Here is an 18,247-nt window from a genome sequence, read left to right on the forward strand (position 1 = left end):
AGATACTTACTTACTAAATAAAACGAATGAATGAATGAATGAATGAATGAATAAAATGGCTCCCTGTCCCCAAAGTGCTCACAATCTAAAAAAGAAACGCAAGATAGACACCAGCAACAGCCACTGGAGGGATGCTGTGCTGGGGATAGATAGGGCCAGTTGCTCTCCCCCTGCAAAATAAAGAGAACCACCGCTTTAAAAGGTGTCTCTTTGCTCAGTTAGCAGGGGAATAGGCAGTTTCTGATGGTAGGTGTGGAATACTGCAAGGATCTACTTTTTAATTCATATGCAACTACTGGGGGAAATCATCCATCAGTTTGGGATGTGGGATCATCAGTATGCTGATCATGCCAAACTTTATTTGTTATTGTCATCTAACCCAAAAGCAGTGGCAGGAGCATTTCCAGACAGCAGGCTTTACCGTAGGTTTGCTGCAAGACTTTAATGTGAGTTCGAAACCACCCCCACCCCCAACCATGACACAAAAAGTGGATTCTTTTTACCCCGGACATAAATCAGACTCCGCTCTAACACGCAGTGAAAAACCTGAATCATGTGTGAAGTGCTCCATGACAGCTCACAGGGACTTTGGGGTATATCTGGCTGATATGTGAATGTACACCCTCTATTCTGGAGGAGAAGCAAGCTAAAAGCCCCATCTGGAAATGCTCTAGGCTTTTTAAGCCAGTGCCTTGACTTAGTTATGGGCTGAGTGAGGATAAACAAACTCAAACTGAATATAGAGAAGAGAAAAGTGTTAATGGTTGGAGGTTCTTGTGATTTTTGGAGCATTGGATTACCCTGAATGGGATGACATTCTTCTTAAAAGAGCAATTTTGCAACTGGAATCCTATTTTATGGACAGATGGTGGTCAGGAGTGCTTTTTGCCGGCTTCATCTTATTGGCTGACTACAGCTTCAAAGACCATGACTTGGGCACTGTCACTTATGCTTTGGTAACATCCTAACTGGATGATTGCAATGCACTTTAGAAAGGTCTGCACTCGAAAATAGTTTGGAAACTGCGACTGGTACAAAACTCTGTGGCTTGTCTGTTAACTGAGATGGGTCACAGAAAGAGTATCACCCCTATGCTAGCTTAATTGCTCTGGTTCCAAATATGCTTCTATGCTCAATTCAAAGTGTTGATTATTGCCTTTAAATCCCAAAACATACAGCCTACACCCTGCATTCCTCAAGTCCAAACTAGATGCAACAAGGAGAGTCATGTTTGGGTACTACAAGAAGTATCTTCAGACATATATGCTTTCCTGTGCACGCTGAATCATTTCCTGAGCTCTGCTGAAGTTGCCCTTGCCTTCCATGGTGCAGTGGGCATTCACCAGGAGCAGGGTCTATTTGATGGTGGCACCAGCCTTGTCAGATTCTCTCCCCATAGAAGCACAACTAGCCCCTATTCCACATTTCTTCTGGCACTGTCCAAAAACTGGATTTTTTTGGTTTTTTTGTTTTGCTTTTCAGGGAGATTGATGTACTAGCTGGCAGCTGAGTGATGATGTTTGGGTTTCAGTTGTGAACTGACTTTTATTGTAGCTGGCTTTTAATTACGTTGTGTTCTTATAATATTTTTATTGATCGTTCTGATGTTAAGTTGCCTTGGGTCACCTTGGTGAGAACGGTGGAATAAATATAGTTTAAAATATATAACAAATAAATGTATTCAGGTGTCTACCCCATACACGTATGGAGTGAGGCAGAGGAGGAGGTGGAAGTCTGCTTTTGATACCTAAAGAAGCATGTGAATTAAGAGAGCTGGATCTGGCCTCTTCCCCAGCCTTACCCTGATGTCGCCTGAAGCATTTCTTCTCCCAAGTCCAGCTCATTTCTAGTCATTCAAGCCAGGCTGTGTATGTGGGGATGTCTGTGGCAAGCTAAGGCGGGGGAGGGTTTAGGTCTCCTCATTCGCACACCCCTCTTGATATTATAAAGCTTGTGTGCACACACATTATCTGAGACGCAAATGGAGCTGACATATGCCAAGGCAATATGGCTGCCATTGCCACACCGAGTTTGGCCTTAACGCCAGTATCTTCTGCTGCATGGACCTTCCTGCCCATGACGAGCCTGCTTCCTGTCCTGCAATTTTCAGAGGGGGCCCAAAGGCAGGACGCCCTTCTTGCTGCCTGGAGACACTCACCAAAGTCCATATTTGCTTAGGACCAAACTACCTGTTCTGAAGAGATCCATGACAGGCAATATTTTGTTTTTTAATGGAAGGCAGTGCTGGGGAAGGAGTGTTGAACCCTTTCACCATGCTGTTTAGTGCAAACAACAGCCAGGGAGAAGGATATCATGATGGGGAAAACACCGCAGGAGAAAAGGGTTCAATACTTCTCCCTCCCCCTACCAACACAGTTGCTCTGCACAAACTGGCAGCCCTCTGAAATGGCATTTCATTTAAAAACCAACAACAAAAAACCTTGATCCTATAATGGATATCCTGCATAACATGCAGTTTTGACCTCTGTTTTTGACAGCAAGTTTCATTTTCAAAAACATTTTCTCAGTGTTGTTCTCCTGTTTTTATATGCATTATTTGCTCTCTTTCATAACACATTTTATTGCTTTTAAATACTGTTTTTTTTAAATATTGTTTTTGTGTCATCTTGAGTATCTCTATAAACAGAAAAGGCATTAATACAGTTGGACATATAAATAAAATGATGGCCTGTTTTTGCTATCCATGTTTAAAAAGAGAGAGGGTGGGGGAGACAAAACTGTTTCCACACTGCAGTATTCCTGGGAGTCACACTTCTGTGTTCAGAATGAATATAGATGTACTGTATGAATGACATTTTATGCAACCAGTTCCAGGATAAGGCTTCTGAACTGTGACTTCTGCATAAGCCAGAAATCTGGGCTTGGCTAGAAATTACTTCTCACAGGTCTTCACCCTGGCTTCTTTCATTGCTGTGTCTTTTGACCAGTGCCTTTGGCTCTGACTGGGGAGAGGTTCTGATCAACTGTTGTTTTCCTAAAACTACAAACTGCTCCTTGCCATAGCTTAGTCGGCCTAGCTTGCATTTGCTTCCTTTTGTTTTCTGGACTTGAATGCTATGTCAATATTTCTGCTTTCTTTAATAAACCATAATATTTGCTTAAAATACTCCCAATTATTTTACATGGAGGTGGATGGATAGTAACTATGCTGTGCATCTTCTAAGCCTTAAACCGCTGCTAGTTACATACTGCTGGTGGCTGGATAGTGCATGAGAAGTTGGAGGGTCCCTGGGTATACAATGTAAAGAACAGCCTTAGACCTTATTCCAGGGTAATTACTTTGCTTGTACCTTGATATGGTGCTTCCCCCTATAGGCCATGTTAAACTGGGGAGCTGTGGCAGAACAACTCTCTGGTTTAGGACTGAATTCATCTCAGTTTACCTACTCCTGCCGTTTTAAATAAGCTGTGACGCAGAAGTCTGATTCTGAGTGGAAGAGAGAGAGCACTGCAGAAATGTGGCATCAGCCTGGTCATGCCACATTGCTGCAGCTATGTCACAACAGCCCATACATGTAGAGACTATATGGGAAACCCAAGCAAGCACCAGTCTATGGATGAATACAGAATGCATATACACATGCACACACACATAGGAACATAGGTCCATCTTGCTCAGTATTGTCTTCACAGACTGGCAGCAGCTTCTCCAAGGTTGCAGGCAGGAACCTCTCTCAGCCCTATCTTGGAGATGCCAGGGAAGGAAATCCAAACCTAGATGCTCTTCCCAGAGCGGCTCCATCCCCTATGGGGAATATCTTACAGTGCTCACACTTCTAGTCTCCCTTTCATATACAGCCAGGGTAGACCCTGCTTAGCTAAGGGGACGTCATGCTTGCTGCCACAAGCAAGATCAGCTCTCTTCCTCTTATTCTCTCCCCCGCCCCCCAGAGGCTTTGGTTCTCCCTTGGCTTTATTAGTACCACCCACCTCTGACAGCGTGCTTCTAATGATAATAGTTGTGGTCATGCTAAGCCTTGTACAGCATTTCAGTGTCATCCAAAGTCAGATCCAAAGTGTGGGGCGACTGGTAAGAAGCTCACCAACCTACTGGGGCTTGAAATGCTAGCCTTTCCCAAAATCTGTCTTGTGAAGGATTTGTGAGGCTTCAGTGCAGTCTTTTCTAGCATGTTTATTCTGCTCCTTGACCTGACTACTTCAACACAGACATTGCCATATGCTCCTGTTCTGAACAGGCTTTCCTCTCCTAAACACTTACAACAGTCAATAAAGTCCTATGCAACACACTGGACTAAAACATACAACACATCCGTACATTAAGCCACCATTCAAGCTCAAACCACTACAGTGTTATCCTAACATAAGCTGAGCACACTGGAACTGCCACCACATTCATTCTTCATAATGCTTAATACTTCAAAAACATTCTTTGTACACATGTGACCACTTCCATACCAGAATGAACCCAAGCAGATATACCCAGCAATATACCTCTTTCCCTGCCCCCCCCTCTCTCCCTCCCTCTCCCTCTCCCTCTCCCTCTCTCTCTCTCTCTCTCTCTCTCACACACACACACACACACACACACACACACACACACACACACACACACACAACCACCCCTCTATACCAGTGCAGCTACTGACATAAATCTTGCCAGCTTAATATTTTCTCTTTATTTCTTTATTGATTGGGTTACTGGCTTAGTGGATTGTGGGAATGCTAGGGATGTACCTTATCTTGGGTTCAGCAAAGCATTTGACAATGTTCCCCAAGATATTTTGGTTAGCAAACTAGTCAAATGTAGACTAGATGACAACACAGTCAGGTGAATTCACAAAGAGTTAAAAAAAAACATACTCAAAGGGGCCATTCACACGACCTACCGGGTGGGCAGAGGATCGACCTGTTGTTGGTGGAAGCATGCTCCCACATGACCAGCCCTGCTCCATGCAGCATAGGGCAAGGTGGGTCGGTCTGAGGCTGGGACTTGTTACCCCTGCTTCCAAGAATCCCATAGTGCACTGAGCACAGTGCACTGGGGGATTCCCCCAGGAGATGAGCAATCGAGGCGGCCATCTCTGTGTCAGCACAAGCTGCAAGGAACTTGCACTGAGACACGATCCTGGGATATGGGCTAAGGGCACATTTCCATCCTTAACCTCGACTACGAGCTGGGCTTTGGTGCTGGGTTTGGTGCCACAGCACCTCCGGGTTCCGAGCGGATTCCGGCGGTTCTCACGGACAACCAAGCCCAGGCTGGGCTGCTTGTGAGAACAGCCTCAAAGAGGGTTCCTCAACAGTTCCTCCTCAAAGAGGAGGGAAGCGTAGAGGATGGTGCTGCAGGTCTCTGTCCTGGGCCTTTAGTTTATCAATGGCTTCGATGGAGGGGTCAAGGGAATCCTCATCAGATATGCAGACACAAAACTGGGAGGCATAGCCAACACCTCAGAAGACAAGGGGGGAAATTCAAAATGACCTTGAGAGAATGGAAAACTGGGCCAAAACCAACAAAATGGAACTCAGCAGAGACAGATGCAAAGTTCTGTACTCAGGCAAAAAGAAAAAATCAAATGAATAGGTACTGGATGGGGAATACTGGCTGGGCAGTAAACTATGTGAAAAAGATCTCAGGATTGCAACTGAACGCAAGCTGAACGTGCCTCAGCAGTGTGATACAGCTGCAAAGAAGGCTAATGCAATTTTAGGCTGCATTAAGAGAACAAAAAAATAAGTCCACTTTTTCTCTCTCTCACCAGTCAGATGTCATCTGGAGTACTGTGCCCAGTACTGGGCACTGCAATTTAAAAACAATGTAGACAAACCGGAATGGGATCAGAGGAGGGCAATGAAGCTGTCAGGGGTCTGGAAAAAGCACCCAATCAGGAAAGGTTGAAGGAACTGGGTATGTTTTGCCTAAAGATGAGACAGTGTGGATATGATAACACTCTTCAAATACTTGAAGAACTGTCACACAGAAGAGGCCAAAGATGTGTTCCCAGAAGGCAGGATTAGATCTAATGTGCTTAAGTTAACAGGAAGGTAGATTTCACTTGAACATGAGGAGAAATTTTTTAATGGTAAGAGCAGTTTGACAATGGAGCCAATTACTGGAGCAGGGCAGCAGCAGGGTTCTCCCTTGCAAGGGGTTTTCAGGTGGAGGCTGAACTGCCTTCTGTGAGGGATGCTCTGGCTCTGGCTCTTCAGGATCAGACAGGGGGTTGGGCTAGATGGCCTACAAGGACCTCCAATGGTACGCTTCTACTTGCATCACGCACCAAAAGAAGTTTTGCACTTGTACTCCCCCCAGTCACACACACACAATTTGAGACGGAGTATAAATCCTAAATTAAAAGGAGGAGGAGGTGGAGGTGGAGGAGGTTGAATAACTATGAGGCTGGTGGTCTCTGCAAAGTGAATGAACTCTATTTTAGATGTGAAATTAGGGCAGTTTATCAGTCCCCAAGCAGGCACTTAAAATGGCTGGAAAATAACGTTTGCTTTTAAAAGATAGGGTTTGAGCAAAAGTACTGAAAAGCCATCGAAGTTGCCTTCATTCCAGTGGAGCCTGCAACTCCAGCTGCACTGCAACTGCACCTCAGTGTAACATCCCAGAGAAGCAAGCAGTGAAGGCAACAAGCTGATGAAAATGTATCATACAAAGAGAGGGTATGCCCAGGTTTGCTATATTGGCTATACTTGCCTCTGTTAGGATTTCACATTTATGTTCTTCAAAGCATTTTCCTAGACTTAAATCTAGACTCCATTTGTTCTGAAGCTTCTTTCTCCACTGGAATCCCATGAGCACATGAAGCTGCTTTGTACACTATCTAGCCCACCACTGCCATCTCGGACTCAACGAAGCCCAGGCCGATCTGGATCACTGGAGCAGGAGAACGTGGCGCAAAACCTGCCCTTTGCGCACCGTCACATCACACTGATCAGTACTCAGGATGCATTTGACAATCCCTGCGTTAAGCTGCCTTAGTGAAAGGAAGAGAAAGCAAGAGAACAAAAGAAGAAAAACAAGCGAGAGCGAGAGCGAGAAGGAGAGACAGGGAAAGAGAGAGACAGACAGCAAGAGACCATTGCCAGAACCGACATGGTTGAGAGCTCTGACATGCCCTTTCAGGGAGACGGCTCTGTCCCTTGCCTCCCCACCCTTGCCCGCAATCCACCCAGCCCCCCCTAAGAAAATGGCTTTGTTCTCACCTGGTCTGACTCCTGCTAGGACAGGCAGCGGGTGGTGGGTGAAAGCCATTCTCGGGGAGGTGGTGTGGGAGGACAGGGCACTGCAGAAATCCAGCTTCCCTGACTTCTTTAAAGAAGCCGGTCCTGGCAAGGAATCAGGGAGAAAGTGCATGGTTTAACAGATGGAAAGATGGATTAGTATTTAGCCGTGCTCTCTTCCATTCACTCTCGTGGCCCAGCTCGCTATCTAGATATTCCCGCTTAGCCAGGATTCAGTTGTTGCAGGTCTATGGGGTAGAGGGTGTGAAAATGGCTGCTCTGAATTTTGTGTGTCTCTACCTGTCCCTGAGCAGGTATAAGTAGCATCTGGCATTTAGCCATCTGGCATAAAAGCTGATGTCCAAGAACTCCGCTGAAACAATCAGTCAGACTCTAACATATGAAGCAGAAGTGGTGGATGCAAAGACATCATCATCATCATCATCATCATCATCATCATCATCATCATCATCATCGCTTATCTCTACACCATTTAACATGTACTATGAAATTGTCTTTGTCAATCAACAGAGAGTCTGGAAGAGCCCAGGGAGCAAATGGTTAGATTATGGACCCCAGTAGATTGGAATGCTTATGTTCCTCTCAGAAAGGGTTGTCTTTTTTCTTGCTTTCCCTTGTAGAGTATCCCTTTGGGCATATGCTGTTGAAGGTACTCTTCCTCCTACAGGCACATCTGAGATGGTGGTGTACCTCATTTGTGGCATGCTATCATCTGAGTGAGATGAACTAGTCTATGAGGAGTGTTTATTAGGGCTATGATTTCCAGGCAGTTTTTACACATGACATTTCAAGTGCATCTTGCCTAAATCATATTTATAATTGCAAATGAAAAACATATGTTGACCAAAGTGCTCACTCACATCACAAAATGCCTCTCCCCTTCTGAATTAGCCATGATCAGAGGCTGACAGAAATCGGCTCAAAGGCTACTCAAACCTCACTCTCTGGCTCTGCAGTTCTGTGCAAGGAGAATAAAGATCACAGACCTGCCACCTCTCACTTTGAATAATGTCTTAATTTGATGTCATCAGCGCTGACATTCAGAGGTGCGCAGTGGGCCCTGGGACAAAAAGTGAAGATGAGCCCCTGCCCCTCTGCCTTTGTTTTCAGAGAGGTGCAAGAGGGAGAGAAAAGAGCAAGCTTGCACCAAGCTGGCAGCAACCCCCCCCCCCGCCCTGGCCTGGGGACATTTGTCCTCCCTTGTTCAATTATAGCTGTGCCCCTGCTGACATTGTTTGGGAGTTGCCTGCAATCCCAGAAATCAGAAGGATGCTAAGCTGATGGACAGCAATTGCTTTTTGAATAAAGTCACATTTTAAGTGATTCACAAGAGATCCACCTTCTTTTCAAAAACGTTTGCAAAGTCAGCAGGTTTTTTCCCCCAGATACAAGCTGCTGCTCTCTTTGGCTCCAATTCTGTAATGAGGACTGATGTGCTGGAGGTGGGAAGCCAGAGAGCAAAGGTCTAAGTTCAACATCCTCAGCCCCAAGATTCTTATGGTTTCCCCTTGAAGAGCTATATGCATGGCTGCAAAAGTCCCAGGAAACACAAACAAAAAAGTGATGGAAGTCTCAAGAGTTCCCACTCTGTCCACTTGTATACCTGGCTGGGATAGGTCCTGGGTGGAAGCTAGGAGAGCAAGCAGCCAGGACTTCCCCAACTCCAACTGATTTCACAGCAACTCTATTTTGCTTATCACATGGACATGATATACCATGTCTGGGAAATCCCCCTAAACCAGTCATGAAATCAGTATGAGCGAGGAGGAGAACATATTACAGACTGTGAACTATAATCTGAAGGAACTTGTTGGTTCTGGGACTCAAATATATGTGGACTATATTTGGAGAACCATGGAGTGTGGGAGCAAGTCCTGAACCAAATGTAGTAAACTTTGCTTCTTTAGAAATAAAAGAAAACAAATAAAATTATGGAATCCTTATAGTAAAGGAAAGCTAAAGGCCAAACTACATGAGATGCGGGAGATCTGTGACTGACTCTCCTGATGTTGGCATTTTTATCTTAAAGTAGCTTGGCGGGTGAGGGTCCCAGTTTTGATTGAACTTGTGGTGCTGGGAAAAGAGGACCGAACGTCTCCTCCTGCACCATTTTTCAGAACCACCTTTGCTGGCTCACAAAGCATCTATGAGCTCTACAGTAGAAAAATATAGACACCTGTATATTTTTCACTGTAAAGCTAATAAATCCTACCCCACCCCCCATGCTTTGGAGGGTGGGGTGGGGGATAGGATTTAGATCTGGAACACTGCACAGGATTATTGCCTCTCAGTGCTGCTACTCCAATAAAAACCAAGTCCCATGCCACCCTTTTTTTTCCACCTTAAAAAGCTAAATGAAAATATCAGGAGAACCTAGAACAGATCCCCCACACCACAATTCATGTTGTCTGGCCCGAAAATAGACTACAGACAACGGCTGACATCCAGACTAACAAAGCGTTGCTGCAGTGATACTGTACATGCAGTATGGGGGAGGAACAATTTTAATCAGTCTCCCTACTGAAGTGGACTGTGAGTCTCCAAAATATGTCCCTGAGGGCTATTCAGCCTCGGGGAACATATTTTCAGGAGTCACGGAAGACTTCAAAAGGGGAGATTGACAAAAATTGCCCCTTTCTCGTAGAGTGAGCAGCCTGGATGTTGGCCAATTTTTTTTTTGGTGCAATTACTTCTACTTTTACTTTGTAACTTTAGATACAAGTTGCTGACTACTTTGTGATATTCTAATGGGTCTTAATAAAGGTATTGCCCTACTGTGGATTTTAGAAATGTAACTGGGGAGGAAGGAATCACTACAGTTTTGCTGTGGGGTTGTTGTTGTTGGGAACCTGATTGCCCCTTTAGGTGGAGTAAAGGTAAAGCGTGCTGTCAAGTTGATTTTGACTCCTGGTGCCCACAGAGCCCTGTGGTTGTTGGTTTACCATTGCCTCCTCCCGCTCAGTATGAGATGATGCCTTTCAGCATCTTACTATATTGCTGCTGCCCGATATAGTACCAGCGGGGATTCGAACTGGCAACCTTCTGCTTGTTAGTCAAGCATTTCCCCGCTACGCCACTTAAGGTGATCACCAGTGAGAGTACATGTGTCTAAAAGAGTTGGGCGGAGTATGAAAAAGTTGCTGAAATGGTAGGATGTTGATGAAGGTAAGCCTTGCAACATTTTTTCCAGGGTGCCCGTGCAGTAAAGCTCATCTGGTTAATCCAGTAGGCACTTAGTGGAAATCACACTTAAGTAAACACACCTCCATCAGAATAATACTGTCTACACATCTGGACACCTTGTGAAAAATCAGTCTGGCAATAACAGACTGATTTTACAAATAAATCATGCAAAGCATACAAATGGAGAAACAGACAAATGCGGATTGTGCACAACGGAGAGCAAGAACACACCCATGACTTGCACAACCTACTGTCCTCACAACCCTCAGCAACTAGCTGATAAAGCAATCCAAACTTTACCATGTAATTTTGTTTAAATCTCTTCATGTAAGACAGTAATTTAAACAGATTACTTTTTAAAGGCTTGGGGTTTATAAGTATCTAGATTTTAAGGGTGGAATAGATCATTCCAATAACAGAATGCTGAACTGTTGCGGAAATGCAAACCTAAACATTTCAACGGGCCATTTCTGCATCACGCTTAGGAATGGAATGGAATCTTTATTACAGTCATAAACCAGACAGCATTACACCTAGGCGTGCTGTGGTCTTGCTATTAAGGTTCTACAAAACTTGTTCAGCGGATAACTCCTATATTTCTAGTTTCAGAATACACCACTGTCATCAGCATGTCTCCTACTGTATCAAATGCCAGTCCAATCGGTTGATAAGTTCAGCCCAATTCACTTATTTTTAAAATATGAATTGTTATTATGCTTCTAATTTCCATTTCTGTGCCTTGTTGATTTCTCCAGCTTTGGGAATTACCTGACTTTTAGGTCAGAAAGTGTGACAAAGAATACTGCCTTTTTGAGAGAACCACTTTACAAAGTTGCTTCTCAAGTTGCAGAAGGAACTCTGCCCATTCAGGAAATGGCTGTGGTTTCTGGTTGTGATGCTCCAGCCTTAAGGTCATCATTGACTGAGCAGCTCCGTCACTAATGCTAATCATAGCCCTGCACAAGAAGCAGTGGAATACTATATAAATATATACACGCTAAGGTGTCAGAGCTTATAGCTTCACCTCACACCTTTTGCAAAGGACACACTGCTTCATTTCCTATGAGTGTGTGTGCTATTCTCACAGCACTGTGGGCTGAGCCTGACTCTATTCTCCAGAAGAACCGAGCCATTCAAGAAACAGGACTGTCAAATACAAAATACCATCCCGATGAGTGTACAGCAAGCAAGCTGGTGGCACACCCCTCGAGTGGCAGGAGCTGCTACGCCGCCTCTTAGGGAGATGGGCTGTGGTTTCTGCGCTTGCCGCTGTCTTTGTAATCCAGCACAATCTGGCACTTCAGCAGCAGTCAAGGGGGCCTGGGAGAGAAAAGCCCCCAGCCTGTTATCTCATGCCAGCTGCCTAACACCTGATACCTTCCTGGGAGGGGGAGGGGGGCTGCCAGCCAGCTGTGAACACCTGTCCCTGTCAGACGGCTGGATGGTCTCTCCAGCTGTTCACACAAGCCCTGCAGCTGTGCTGCTTAATTGACAATTTGTTGAGATGGCTGGGAACAAAACTCAACAAGACAAAAGGGGAGGGGGGAGGGGGGAGAGAGAAAGAGAAGAGAATGGATTTGAATACAACCTGTTCCACTGCCTGAGGCTTTTAAAGGGGAGGAGACACCTTTGGGATCAAGTTGGGCTACCCACAGCACAGGATGATGTGACGGGATTACATGTGAGAAACTAAGAGCTTCACCTAGAGCAGCCCTCAAGTGCAAAGCAGGCTCATTCACACATTCTGCTCCCCAGAGATCAGCCGCACAATCCTGAACCGTCAGATGTGCTACCAGCAGAGAGCAGGGCTTCTGCAGACAGAGAGGGCGTAGAGAGCAACTGGCTCAAGAAGGCTCCTGCCCCCACCTCCCTGCTGCAGCTAATTGTCATCTGAGGGTGGACTGCAAATGTGGCCGCCAGACTCTCCGAAGGAGCAAGAAACCCTTTCAACAGACGTTTCTGGAGTGCAAATCCAGTCTTCTGTCTCTCAATGGCCACCTTTCTCAAGGCAAGTGTAAAGGCCAACTTTTCAAATTATCCATCTACATCCAATCTATCTCATCCTGCTTCTGGCCATTGGGAGGAGATGACCTTCTCAAGCTAAGGCAACAGTCCCTTCTGGCCTTGGATAATGGCTGCTGTGGGCTCTCTCCTTCAGGTATTTGTTCATCCATTGTGGCCATGTGTTATGCTCTTCACAATGTCCTTCACAATATCTACTTTGTATTGCAGGGGTGAAAATAGATTTTATAGACCAGGCTTCTTTCTAAGCTAGAATGCCCTGGTTTGGGAAGTATCTCTCGGAAAGGAGATATTGTAGGTTTGACAATGTTTGGGGCTCTTCATCATTCACCAGCCTACAGCCAAACACACACACACACACACACACACACACACACACACACACACACACACACACACACACACTTCAGTTAGCCTACCATCCAGATACACTTGGCCACCTGTTGTTGAGGTCCCACCCTAAATATGCAGTGTTCACAAACCACCTCATATTGTAAGCTCACTATTCTGTACAAGCAACTCTTCTACCAAAAGCACTGTCACAAATGCATGCCTGAGGAAGGGTCCCTCCTTTCTGAGATGTCTGACTTACTACCAAGGTATGAACAGCAGGTGCTACAAGAGTAAAGGCCCCATTTTCTCTCGTTAAGAATTGTGATAAACAAACTCTTGAGCTCTTCAGAAGAATAATCAGATTCTTCGTGACAACATATAGAAAGGATGAGACAGAGACAGAAAGAGCAATGAAACCAAACAGTGCAAGAGGTGTCTTCTTTGAAACCAATTTTCTTCTTTCCCCCATGAACACACAGACTCATAGTCATTCCTGCTGTAAGGTGCAGCACACCAAAGGCCCAGAAGAGAACATAGGATTTTTTGGGGGGGAAAGAACATTTGGGGGGTATTTTTGGTAACAGAAGCGAGTAACCTCTTGACTACACACTAGTCACCTTCACCATGAATAGTCCAAAGGTTGGCAGTACTCAACCTTTGCTCCAAAGCAAATTCAAACATTCGAAAGATGTTTGAATTCTTCAAAACATTTTTTTTCTATGGAACAAAATGGGTAAGGAAGACAGGATGATGATCTCATTGCGCATGAAGGGAAAGACTCCACCAAGCAAGCACACAAATGTCTAACCAAAGAAGGATACAAGTCATGTCTGCAAAATGCTGTTTCAAAGTGACAGCAATGGGTTTGTCTGTCAATGAAGGAAATAAGGTACAGATCAGGCATTGCAACCTCCTGATTAGGGGGTCTTGAATTCAGCTCTCTGGAGTCTCAGCTGCAGATCTAGTCCTGCCCTATCTGAAATCCCTTAATTAGAGATGTTGGGAATTGACAAAGGGGCCAAACTAAATGTCCCACTAAATCAGGCCTGCTCAACTTAGGCCCCCCAGCTGTTTTTGGACTACAACTCCCATAATTCCCAGCCACAGTGGCCAATAGCCAAGGATTATGGGAGTTGTAGGCCAATATCTGCAGGAGGGCCAAAGTTGAGCAGCCCTGCACTAAATGAATAGTGCGGCCCTTGAATGCTTGAGGTTTCTTAATTAAGAATCTGTTGCGGGAGGTGCAATCTAATCAGGATAGCGGCGGGGTAGAAAACAGTTCCAATTCTCTCCCTCCACCACGGACCCAGTCCGGACTGGGGTCCCCCATGGTGGCTAATTCCTCTGAGGGGGAAACTTCCATTGGCACCGATGTGCACATTTAATGTAATGCAAGGCTGTATGGCCCTCCAGCTGCTGTTGGTTTGAGACTCCCATGATCCCTGACTATTGGCCACTGTGGCTGGGGGTGATGGAAGCTGCAGTCCAACAATAGCAGGAGGGCCCAAGTTGTGCAGCCCTGATAGAAAGTGGAGTTTGGGCCTCTCCTGAGCTAGGGATGGCCAGCTTCTCTTCCCTCACCCCCACCTATTCCATTCATCCCAATACATGTAGAATCTCCACCGAAGCAATTTGGTTTGTAATTAGGGTCTGTTTCCTGATATTTTGCCTCAAAATAGTCAGCTCTGTTTTGGCATAACAGTTATGCGTAACAGCAACAGATCCTGCCCTAGAAACAGCTCAGTCCCATGGTTCTTCAAAATCCCACAAGGAATTCTTCGGACAACAGAGAGCTACCATGCTCCAGCCCAAGGGCAGCTGAATCCCAGCCCTGAGGAAGAATTCCCAGTTCAGGCAGCTGCCATGCCCTGCTCTAGAGGCTGTTGCATCTCAACACAGCCTCTTTCCCACAGTCTCCGCATCAGCTTCTTCCCTCTCCCAAACCTGCACCCAAACCACTTTCCTGTGCTCACTTCCTTGCCATTAATCCCCCTCTGCTTTGATCAGGGAGGCCTCCTCAAGCATGCATACTTCCAAAAAATGCATACAGACCTGCTGTCAATCACAGGCCCCCACAATAGACAAGCTGGCATCTCCCCTGGCATCTGTGTACATTCCCTACCCAGCTATTCACACCCAACAACTTACTGCACAAGAGATACTGTGGATTTGAATTTTTGCACCAAGTCTATGCAAATGTCACACAAACTTATGGAAACCAACATTCAATATATGCCATCGACCCCTCTGTTCTATGATGTCTAGGCATTAGGATCCTTTGATACCGGCCTTAGTTGCCTTCCATGCTCTGCAGTCTGAGACCTTGTTGCAATCCCACCACCCAACTGCAGTGCTAGGATCTGCATTCCTGGGTCTCAAGTCACAGTGCAGCTGGCACTGGTTTCCCCCTACACTATGTTTCTCAGACCCCTGCTCCGCTGCTTTTAATCTTGACTCTCCACCCCCACATTCTAGCTTGGAGCTCCCTTCTAGTCCCGCATCTGGGGATTTGTTCAGTCAAGAGCTCCGCCCCATGCCTATCCTAAGAAACCGTATGACAGCTGCCTTCGCCTTGCGCACCTTCCCTTCCTATATACTGGAATGATCCTTCCCAAGTCTGTAGCCACTATGCTGAATAGAGCTTTTTTGTAACCTTGATACTGCGGCCACTTGCCCTACACCTGCTTCAAGATATGGCAAGGTGCTGCAGAGGAAAGATCTGGGAATCAGGAGCAGCAACTGCAGGAGTCTAAGATGCATTAAGGGGGACATGTCAGGAGAGACCAGAATTTGTTTATGGTCCTTTTCTCTACCACCTTTTCTTTACAGAGAAAGGTGACCAACTTATCAGAGGAATGAAATTTAGAACCTGAGGACCCTGGTGTAGACCTCCCTTAGGATTAGTATGCAGAGGCTTGCCTGCTTTTGTTTCTCATCTAGGTCAACTGGTGAGACAACGTTAGCACCCCCTACCTGCATCCACATCGTTGGGCCACCCGCTGGACTGGCTGCTGCCAGCTGCTGGGGACCGCCCCGTCCCAGGGTAGAACACATCGTCTACGGGGCTCTCCATCTCGCTGTCATCTATCGACTTGGGCCGCTTGGTGGAACTGCAAGGGGAACAGACCACAGAAGGACAGACCGTGAGCATCAGGGAGCGATGAAAGATGGTGCCAGTCGAGGAGGGTCTTCCTGCCCCCAAGAGCCTTAGCTGACCTATAGGCTTCCTTGCAGCAGCTCAAACAAAGACCCAGATCAGGAGGGCTGGCAGGTATTTCCTTCTGTTTCATGGTGGATTGTGTGAAATAGATTTGACAAATCCTGGTTTCCAGCAGCACAGAGACCTCCTCCCACCTGCCATCTCCCTCATTCTGGGGCTGGGAGATGACAGTGACACAAAGAGGACCACTTGCTTCCAAAGCTAAGACCTGTTAGCACCAGGGCTTGGAGTACAGGAGACCTTCTGCACTGCAAATCGAGGTGGAGAGACATACCTGCTAGAAGGTGGAGATGTTATTGACCGTCTGCCTAGAGCCACTTGATTGATGTTGTAGTAACTGGGACTCTCGAGGTCAGCCAGAGAGAAATTTGGACCAGACGCTGTGGCAACAGGAGCTGAGGAATGAGAGAACACAGCTCAGACACTGGAGGCATCAATGTAGGGTTAAGTGACTTCCTAAGTTAACAGCTGCTGGCTTCTTGAATGCCGGTGATGGGTGAAAGGAGACGTGATCTGAGGTAGGTAAGGCCAGTTAAACACAATCCAAGTCAGTAGCACTTTCCCACCATGCGCTCTGCAGGTACAGGCAGATGTCACCATGCTGGGTACCCTTGGAGGAATTCCATCCATCAGAGCTATCACCTATATAGGCTCTAGTTTTTTATTTTTGTTTGTTTTTCAGATTTTTAGACTGCCCCAAACGTCTGTCTCTGGATGGTTTACAACACCTCAAAACAGATCAAAAATAAAAACCTTAACACCATTTAAAACCACAGTCAGTTTAAAAAGCTTGGGTGAATTTTTTTAGAGGCTTTTAAAAAGTTGTCAGAGATGGGGAGGCTCTCATTTCAGCAGGGAGCACATTCCAGAGTCTTGGAGCAGCAACAGAGAAGACCTGCCCCTGTAGAGTCACCAGACAAGCTGGTGGCAACCACAGATGAATCTCTCTGGATTATCTCAGTGGGTGAGATCGAAGTGAAGAAGACAGGGCCTATGCTTTTTATAGGTTGTATCCTGCACCTTGTATTTTGCCCGGAAACTTATTGATAGCCTTTTAAAATCAGTGATATAGGGTCCCTTTGGGTTGTCCCAGAGACCAGTCTGATTCCTTTATTCTGTACGAATTGTAGTTGCAGACTATGTACAAAGGCAGCCCCACATAGAGCGCATTGCAGTAGTCAAGTCTGGAGGTTACCAGCTTAGGTACCACTGTTCTGAGGTCATTTATCTCAAGAAGCGGACGCAGCCAGCTGATGTATCAGCCGAAGCCAATAGAAAGCACCTCTACTTTTTGATACCTAGAGGCAGGTGTTGCTGCCTTAAACACATTTGCTGACTTTCTTCTCCAGTATAAAGGATTACAAACTTGTTTGTTTTGCAACTAGACCTGCTCCCTGGGAGCCAGGGCACTCAGCAAGGGTGTAGCCCGGCAGCAATTAGCTAATTTGTGGAGGAGCAAAAGAAGCACGTTCAGCACAAGAAGTTGCTGAAGGCCCATGCAAAGCAACCTCATGGCACAGAAAGGAAGGAGGAAGCAAACGCCTCCTCCAGTGTTGCACTGTCTCGGCCTCTCCACTCTGACTTCTTTTCCCTTAGCATCCAGAGTTTCTCTTGCTCTTGTTTGAAGCAGCACCTATTGTTTAGCTTCACCCTGCTAAAGGGAAGCAATTTCTTCTTAGGACACACAGTCCTGCTGGTCATCTGCCATGACGGGAGGACCGCTGGGGGGCAGTGGGAGCCAAAACACCCCATTCGTGTATTTTGGCTGAGAGGTCAGAAGCAATGGAAGAGATCAGGGCTCTTATTGGGGCAGAATCTGCTGCCCCCGCTTCCCAGGTGTTCTTAACATGGCCAGTTTTTCTTTATGGTTTGTCCACTTGGCACCAACATATGCTCAAACACGTGGCAAATGGGAAGTCTAGGCATTTTTTGGAAGTTGAGAGCTGCAGAATATGATATTGTGGCAAAGACTCATGTCAGGGAAGGTAAACTATGTGTAAGGATGTGAAAAAACTGCACACTGCTTTTTCTTCCATCAGGACTAGAGGTGTCAATGCCCCCAAACTGCAGAACTCTTTACCAAGAAAATTCAGATCATTCCACCTGAATAAATGATTAAAATATGATGGATATTTAAGTGAAACACTGAGGCCACAACCAAGGTCAGAGTTAGACACACTTAAGCTTAAGTGCATGCTTAAGCATGCCTACGTGAGAGCCAGCGTGGTGTAGTGGTTAGAGTGCTGGACTAGGACT

The 18,247-nt window shown here is 46.0% G+C and overlaps 1 protein-coding gene across 24 annotated transcripts in view; it reads right to left on the reverse strand.

Moving 5' to 3' along the window:
• The window catches only part of NFIX (nuclear factor I X), a 316,788-nt gene that overhangs the window by 29,161 nt on the left and 269,380 nt on the right, over nucleotides 1-18,247 (reverse strand). For 21 of the 24 annotated variants that reach the window (XM_053302031.1, XM_053302027.1, XM_053302017.1 and 18 more), the window contains 3 exons: nucleotides 16,266-16,386; nucleotides 15,745-15,881; nucleotides 7,195-7,317 (listed from right to left, as the gene is read on the reverse strand). In XM_053302031.1, coding sequence (XP_053158006.1) covers nucleotides 7,195-7,317; nucleotides 15,745-15,881; nucleotides 16,266-16,386 — 381 coding nt within the window. The remainder of the gene's footprint in view (nucleotides 1-7,194; nucleotides 7,318-15,744; nucleotides 15,882-16,265; nucleotides 16,387-18,247) is intronic. The other 3 variants (XM_053302025.1, XM_053302010.1, XM_053302006.1) reach the window with 1 other exon arrangement.

This window comes from Hemicordylus capensis, chromosome 2 (genome assembly GCF_027244095.1).
Source record: "Hemicordylus capensis ecotype Gifberg chromosome 2, rHemCap1.1.pri, whole genome shotgun sequence".
Taxonomy (NCBI): domain Eukaryota; kingdom Metazoa; phylum Chordata; class Lepidosauria; order Squamata; family Cordylidae; genus Hemicordylus; species Hemicordylus capensis.